The sequence below is a fragment of the Curcuma longa genome, chromosome 10 (genome assembly GCF_044706935.1).
Source record: "Curcuma longa cultivar G26 ecotype Majalengka, Jawa Barat chromosome 10, ITB_CL_G26_1.1, whole genome shotgun sequence".
In the NCBI taxonomy this organism is placed as follows: domain Eukaryota; kingdom Viridiplantae; phylum Streptophyta; class Magnoliopsida; order Zingiberales; family Zingiberaceae; genus Curcuma; species Curcuma longa.
The window spans coordinates 5403933-5412269 of record NC_133870.1 but is presented as its reverse complement, the minus strand read 5'-3'; the positions used below and the strand labels follow the sequence as shown (position 1 = coordinate 5412269).

Below are 8337 nucleotides of genomic sequence, written 5' to 3'. Positions count from 1 at the left end.
AATTTGAGTACAAAATAAAGAAAATTCAGTACTAATTGTGGAAATTACAGTATCAATTGAGTGAGATCCAGTACGATTTCAGGAAATTTAAGTATAGTTCAGATGACACCCCCACCATGATGACCATGAGGCAACCTCACATGTACATGATTTAGTAACCATGTAGAAAAACATGTGAAGAGTGAGCTTACTATTATTATTCCACCACGAAGGGATTGCCTAGAGCAAATGAAATTTGAGTACAAAATAGAGAAAATTCAGTACTAATTTTGAAAATTACAGTATAAATCGTGTGAAATCCAGTATGATTTTAATAAATTTGAGTATAGTTCAGATGACACCCCCACCATGATGACCATGAGGCAACCTCACATGTACATGGTTTGGTAACTATGTAGAAAAATATGTCAAGAGTGAGCTCACCAATACTTTTACACTACTTTGAATAATTTTACTCTTGATGCGACCTCACATATGTATGGTCTAGTAACCATGGTGGAAACCATGTCAAGAGTTTACTAACCATTTTTATTGCACAAGTTTGGGTTATGCCAAGAGCAAGTAAAATTTGAGTACAAAATAAGGAAAATTCAGTACTAATTATGGAAATTACAGTATCAATCGAGTGAGATCCAGTACGATTTTAAAAAATTTGAGTATCATTAAGATGACACCCCCACCATGAGGATTTGAGACAACCTCACATGTACATGGTTTAGTAACCATATAGAAAAACATGTCAAGAGTGAGCTCACCAATTACTTTTCCACTACTTTGTATTATTTTACTCTTGATGCGACCTCACATATGTATGGTCTAGTAACCATGGTGGAAACTATGTCAAGAGTTTACTAACCATTTTTATTTCACTAGTTTAGGGAATGCCAAGAGCAAGTACAATTTGAGTACAAAATAAGAAAATTTCAGTACTCATTGTGGAAATTACAGTATCAATCGAGTGAGATCTAGTATGATTTTAGAAGATTTAGTATAGTGTTCAGACGAGACCTTCACTATGATGACCATGAGGCAACCATCAATTAGCCCCCTACGAACAATGTTATGTTTATAATATAAAAGCTAATTAAAATTTTAAAACTATATTTAGAATTTTATATCTAAAAAAATAGATATAAAATTGAAATTCCCTAATTGAGGGTCGATTAACATTTTTAATAAGTTCGAGGACCAAAATGAAATTTCCCTAATTGCATGCTGATGCTGCCACTTAAGAGTGCACTTCGTCTTCTTCCTTCGCTCTGCTCACTCTGCTCTCTCCGTCGCTTTCTCCATCCCTAATCCTTGCAATCTGAGGAAGAAATCAAACTACACTGGTGGTGAGTTCTCCTCATTCTTCGAATCTGCTATTTTTTCTTCCTTTATCTGGATTATTCATCTCATTTCATGCTCTGTTTCAGGTCATGGAGCTTCTTCCATTTTGTTCCATCTTGTTGTTCTCCTTCCTCGCCTCCTCTGTTTCCGGTACGGCAAGAAAAATCACCTTTTTCTGAGCTCGAAATTAGCTTTCTTTCGTTCAATGGCGGTTTATTTGGTTGCAGAAGCCGGAAACGTCGGTGTCAACTACGGCAGGGTGGCCAACAACCTGCCTCCGGCGACCAAAGTGGTGGAGCTGCTGAAATCCAACGACATTGGCCACGTCAAGCTATACGACGCTGACCCGTCCGTCCTACGCGCCCTCGTCGGCTCCGGCATCAAGGTGGTAGTCACCGTGCCCAACGAGCTCCTCGCCTCCGTCGCCGCCCGTCTGGGCTTCGCTCTGCAATGGGTGCAGCGCAACGTCGCCGCCTACTACCCCTCCACCCAGATCCACTCCATCGCCGTCGGGAATGAGGTTTTCGTCTTCCCCCGCAACATCACCAACTTCCTCGTCCCGACGATGCAGAACGTCCACACCGCGCTCGCCCACCTCCATCTCGACGCCGACGTCAAGATCTCGTCCCCCATCACCCTCACGGCGCTCCAAAACTCCTACCCCTCCTCCTCCGGCAGCTTCCGGCCGGAGCTAGTAGAGACGGTGATCTGGCCGATGCTAGAGTTTCTGCGACAGACCGGCTCGTATCTCATGATCAATGCCTACCCTTTCTTCGCCTACGAAGCGAATTCCGATGTCATTTCCCTTGATTACGCCCTGTTCCGTCCTAATTCCGGAGTCGTCGACGCCGGTAACGGACTCAAGTATTACAGCCTCTTCGACGCCCAAATCGACGCGGTGTTCGTGGCGATGTCGGCGCTCAAGTACGACGACATCAAGATCGTGGCGTCGGAGACGGGGTGGCCGTCGAAGGGCGACACCAAGGAGACCGACGCGGCGGCGGAGAACGCCGCCGCGTACAATGGAAACCTAATCCGGCGGCCATGAGGTGGGAGCCCAGCTTTGGATGCGAACCTCTACGCTTCCAAGGAAAGGAAGAAGACGAAGAGGAGGTGGAGGTGAGAGCAACAGGAGGCGACAGGGAGAGCGAAGGGGAAAAGACATCCATTTATCAAGGAAAATATTTTCAAGAGAAGAAAAAGGTAGCAGGAGGTGGAGGGTAAATTTGTAAAATTATGTATTGGGGGAGTTGAAACTAAAGATTGGGGAGATTGGGGAGTGCATGCAAAGGAAAACATGGGTGGGGACTGACAACGAAGACAACTTTGTCATCGGGGATTTTAAAGCAAGTCTCCCGCCTGTGTCCTTCTGGCGACGACCTACTTAGCTAAGTGAGGAGCTGATTAGAGTGGAGTTGGTTGAACGTGATGTATGGGACTGAGCGGGCAAAGCATGGTCGACAGAGGGAGCTCGAGCCGAGATAGACTGAAGTCGAGTGATACAGCCAAGAGGAGACTCAGTGGAGTAGCTTGGACTCGGAGCTCGGGTGTAGAATCGAAGTTAAGCCTTGAGAGAGGTCAGGTGTGGAATCCTGAGTTGAGCTGGATGCTGAGGGAGGTGTTGGGGCCCAACCTAAGCCAAGTACCGAGTCGGGTATTGGACTCGACCTAATTTGGATGTCGAGTCTGGGTTGCCGAGTCAGGGCACTGGGCCACACCAGTCAATCCGAGAGTCAAGTCTTCTGTCTGACGTATCTTTTACTTGAACTGGATCTTGACTTTCTGGGCTAGGTCATACCGATCTAAATTAAAATAATATATTATTAATTAGCTATGATAACTTTGGATAAAATTCCTGAGGAACACCTTTTGATTTAAGATTAATTAATCAGTCTACCAATGCATTAATCAATGAAATGATTAAGTTACCCTCGGGGCATAGTTGTAGTTGGTTACGACGAGACAGATTTACTGAAGTGGACAAGAATCGAATCTCGGCTAAGTCGAGACAATGCCCTCTCTTGTCATGATTAATTGTACCTTTTCATTTATCTTCTCACAGATGGTCGTGAGATCGACCGTGTGGAGCCGTTGGGATAATAAATTCCACCTTTTGTTGAAATGAAGTGATTAAGTTGATGGAGTCAGAAATGGGGAAGTAAGGGAAGAGTGTGTCTAGGATTAGCAAATCATTAAGGGCCTTAATTATTTAAGTAAGATCGGTGTAAGTGTTTAGCATGTGAAGGAAGGAATCCAACAAAAGCCTTTTCTCCTCTTCTCTTTTCCTCTTCTCAAAGCCTTTTGTGTTTGTCTGTTGCAGCAACCCTGCTGGCTGCGCATGCATATATATCAACAACTCATCATATGTGGATTCTTAGCTTAGGTCAGCCCAGACGTCATCTGTTTAGGGTTATTAGAGCGCACCTTTAATTCACCTGCGTAGAATAAGCTAGTTTTAGGGCAATTGTGGAGGGCGATCTGATGCGAGTTTCAGATAAGTGCTAGCTGCAGGGTCTGCGTACGTCCGCGAAGGATATTCTGGGAATATGCCTGCCTGCGTGATCACTCTCTTGCTGAAGATCATGCATGAACTGGTTAACAGACCTCCAGCTGGGCTGAACCCCATGATCATTATACCAATGATAAATTTAAAAATTAAAAGTTAAAATAAAATCCTCAAATTGAATTTATCTATCTAGATAGAATAAATATATGTATATATCTAATCAATAATGCATGATTAAAGATTTCTATTAAGTAGTATAAAGTGATGCCAACATGAAAGATAAATCATTTTTATAAGATAATTTTTACACTATAAATCATTGTACTATTAATTATTGATTATTATCTTAAATATGATAAGTCGATTATTATACTGTTATTTTTATCGTCATATGATAGTTGCTTTTAACTTTCTTATTTTCAAATCTTAAGATGTCCGTGTTAACATGGAATTGACGTGTTTCAAATCCCAAAGGTTCCTGTTTGCTGCAATACCGTTTACAGAGAGTAATAGTTCATTGATCAATTGTGCCCTTGTTTTTTCTAGTATTAATTACCGCCGTTCACCATTTCGACTCCGGTGGTGTCGTCCTTCCCCTTCTCCGGCGCCGCCGCCGCCGTCTTCTTTTCCTCCCCAAAGAGCTCCTGCATCTCCTCCAGCGTCTTGCCCCGCGTCTCCGGCAAGAATGTGAAGAAGAACACCCATCCCACCGCGGCCATTCCAGCGTACAAGAAGAAGCTGCCCCCAACGTGATGGCCTTGTAGAGCGAGATGAAGGTCATGGTGATGACGCCGCTGGTGACGCGGTTCACGGCCACCCCGATGGCGGCCCCCACCGCCCGCAGGCGCAGCGGGAAGATCTCCAAGCTGTACACCCACGTGATGGGCCCCGCGCCGATGGAGAAAAACGCCACGTAGGCCAGCGTGGAGCTGATGCTGAGCGCCACCGCCCACTGGAGCTGCTGCCCTCCATCACCGTGTCTGTCCACCGCCGTCAGCCCGATCCCCAGCGCCACCAGAGATACGATCATCCCTGCGAAGCTCCCCAGCAGCAGCGGCCTCCTCCCCACGCGGTCTAGGAAGAAGGTTGCCACCAGGATGAAGAGAGTCTTGGTGAACCCCACCGCCACCGTCGTCCCCAGCTGCGCGTCGTCCGACTTGATCCCGGCCGCCTTGAAAACCCGGGGACTGTACAGTACCACCGAGTCGATCCCCGACGCCTGCTGGAAGAAGTGGATCCCGAGGGCGGCGATCAGCACGCGGCGCACCGACGGCCTCGGCCACAGCAGCAGCTCCCTCCAGGCTCCCCTGTTGTCTCTGTTCTTCTTGGGGACCGCCACCACGTCGTCGTCGCATTCTTCCGGGATTCCGGCAACCCGCTTGATGTCGGCGAGACGGAGCCGCGCTTCCTCCGGCGAGTCGCAGGTCTTCTCGAGAACCTCCTTGGCGTCTCCGAGGCGGCCGCGCATGACGAGCCACCGCGGTGACTCCGGCATGGCGAGCACGCCGAAGCCGAGAAAAACCGACGGGATGGCAGCGACGCCGAGCATGAATCGCCACCCGAGGGACTCCCGGAGATGGGAGAAGGCGTAGTTGGAGATGTATCCTAGGAGGATGCCGGCGTTGACGAAGACCTCCGGGAAGGAAGTGAGGAAGCCGCGGCAGGAGGCAGGGGCGATCTCGGCGTTGTAGGTGAGGGCGATTATAGCCGCATATCCAACGCCGATGCCGGCGACGAAGCGGCCGAACATGAGAAAAGCATAATTCATGGCGAAGCCCATGAGCAGCGCGCCAGCGAAGAAGATGGCGGCCGCGAGGACGATCGTGTACCGGCGGCCGATCCGGTCGGCGGTGAATCCGGCGGCGAGGGCACCGACGAGAGAGTAGAGATTAAGGATGCCGAGGAGAATCTCCACCTGCGTGTCGCTGATGTGGAGCTCATTCTGTATGCCCTTTTGAGCTCCGCTCATCACTCCGATATCTGATTCAATCCCCAAACAGAAACATCCGATCACAAACAATCACCAAGAATCAAAGCCGACGACAAAACAGAAACCATCCATGCACGTACGTACCGTAGCCCAACAGGATGGAGGCCAAGGAGGCCAGCATGGTGCAGCCCATGGCGTACATGTTGCGGCCTTGCTTCGGCGGCGGCGCCATCTTCTCCACCGACGACAACTGCTCACCATCCTCTTTCTTTTCCTCCATACTCAGTAGAGAAATTAAAAGAAATAAAGGAGAGACCTTAATTTCCTAGCTAGTCGATAACAGGAAGCATGGTGCAGTGGAGCGGTGAGCTAGGTTTAAATAGACCAAGAAGGTCTGTGAATTCTAAGAAAAAGGGCAAAAAAATATTATTTATTTTTCCTTACATATTTTCTTATTTGCTTGTTTTCTGCACGTACCATGACCAGGTTAGTCCGGATTTCCAATCAGGATGGATTTAATAAATTAAAAAATATATATAATATAAAATGTATAATAACAATCATATATTAATTTTATATATTTTTACAATAACACTCTCTTAGATTTCATATTTTAAAAATATTAAATAATTATTTTTATTATCAATTGTATCAAATCCTTCTTGCTCAATATATGATAATAAATAATTATTTATCATGTTATCTCTAATCAATTATGAGATTTTAATTATTTTTATTAAAATCTCATAATCGATACAATAACACTCTCTTTGACTTTTGTGTATATTTTTGACATAAATGTATTTATCACATTCATTTATTTTGAATTTGTTTGACAGTATTATTTTATCAAATTTTTATGCTATTGTTTGGGCGCTTATTTAGGTTTGTACAACGACTTAACAAGTCAATATACATTTTCCTTTTTTTCCTGGAGCTACGAACCCCTCGGGCCTGCTTCATATGGATTTTTTTCTTCCAACTCATCATTTAAGAACATAGTCTTCACATCCTTTTGATGTATTTCAAAGTCATACAATGCTGCGATGACTATTAGCATTCGTATGGACGTAATCTTTGTCACCGATGAGTAGATATCGAAGTAGTCAAGACCGTCTTTTTGCTTGAACTCTTTGCCTACAAGTCTGACCTTATAATTGTCAATCGATCAATCAGCTTTATACTTGCATTTTAGTATCGACTTACAACCTAATGATTTAGTATCAGAAGGAAGGTCCATTCATTTCCAAGTATGGTTATTCATAATGGACTCGATTTTATTATTGACAGCTTCTTTTCACAATATAGCGTTAGGACTAGAGAGATCTTCGCTTAATGTTTTTGTATCCATTTCAGACATAAGAGTCATGAAGTCCGACCCGAACGATTTCTCAATTCTAGCTAGTTTGCTACAAAGTGGCTCTTCGCTTTGATCATCAATAGTCCTTTTAGGACTCTAAGTTAAGAAACATCATTTTCGTTAGAACTTCCATTGCTATCACTTTGAACGTTTTCCTTCTTATTTGGGAATACGTTTTCACAGAATATCGCATTCCGAGATTCTATGGTTGTTCCCACATGAATATCAAGAATGTCTAACTTGTAAACTATGAAATGATATGAACTACTGTTATGAGCATATCCGACAAATATCGTATCGAACGTTTTAGGTTTGATCTTTACTTGCTTTGGCACCCCCACACTTTCAAATATTTGTACGATGACTCACGGCCTTTTCATAGTTCGTATGACATTTTATTATTTTTCTTGTGAGGAATTTTATTGAAAACGTGATTTGTCAAAAATTTAGCTCCCCCTAATAAGTTCTGGAGTAAGTCATAATTTATCAACAAGGCATTCATCATTTCATTAAGTGTCTAATTTTTACGTTCGGTGGCACCATTCGATTGAGGTAAGTAAGGCGCCATTATCTGATGGATAATGCAGATTCTGAACAAAACTCATCAAACGGTGCACCATATTCTTCAACTCTATCGCTACGAATTATTTTAATTCGTTTATCAAGTTGATTCTTAACTTCAATTTTATAGGTTCTGAAAGCCTCTAAGGCTTTGTCTTTACTTCTTAAAAGAAAGACATACAGAACTCATGCAGTCATTGATAAAAGTAATAAAATACTTTTTATCTTTTCTAGTTTGCACAAATTTTAGGTCATATAGATCACTATGTATTAACTCTAAAGGAGTCGTTGATCTTTCTATCGAATGAAAAGTTAATCTCGTCATTTTTACTTTCATGCACATTTCATATTTGTGTGTTTTGTCAACATTAATGTTTGGTAATAAATTTAATTTGACGAGACATTTCAGAGTATTATTATTCATATGTCCGAGTCGATCATATCATAAATTAAAACACTCAACAACGTAGCTGAAAATTTTTATTTTATCAAATTTGCGAAGTACTGTCATTACAACCATTTTGATCAGACTCTATAAGTACCTCTTTTCTATGAAGATATCATTCTTCGTAAGTACAAAGTTGTTTGACTGAAACACTAGTCTAAAGCCGACCTTGACAAGTGTCGATCCAGAAACTAGGTTCTTCC

The 8337-nt window shown here is 43.5% G+C and overlaps 2 protein-coding genes across 2 annotated transcripts; one reads left to right on the top strand and one right to left on the bottom strand.

Annotated features, from left to right (window-relative positions):
- Positions 1 to 1352: 1352 nt before the first annotated feature.
- Positions 1353 to 2380, top strand: LOC141835525 (glucan endo-1,3-beta-glucosidase 3-like). The gene is made up of 2 exons (XM_074722935.1): positions 1353 to 1482; positions 1560 to 2380. The coding sequence occupies exons 1-2, from the start codon at positions 1422 to 1424 to the stop codon at positions 2378 to 2380; spliced, it is 882 nt and encodes a 293-aa protein (XP_074579036.1). The 5' UTR covers positions 1353 to 1421.
- A 2006-nt stretch (positions 2381 to 4386) lies between these two features.
- On the bottom strand, positions 4387 to 6105 carry LOC141835888 (polyol transporter 5-like). Its single transcript, XM_074723278.1, is given in 3 exon segments — positions 4387 to 4586; positions 4589 to 5818; positions 5913 to 6105. Coding segments are annotated over 3 exon segments (1566 nt in total). The 5' UTR covers positions 6049 to 6105.
- Between the last annotated feature and the right edge of the window lie 2232 nt (positions 6106 to 8337).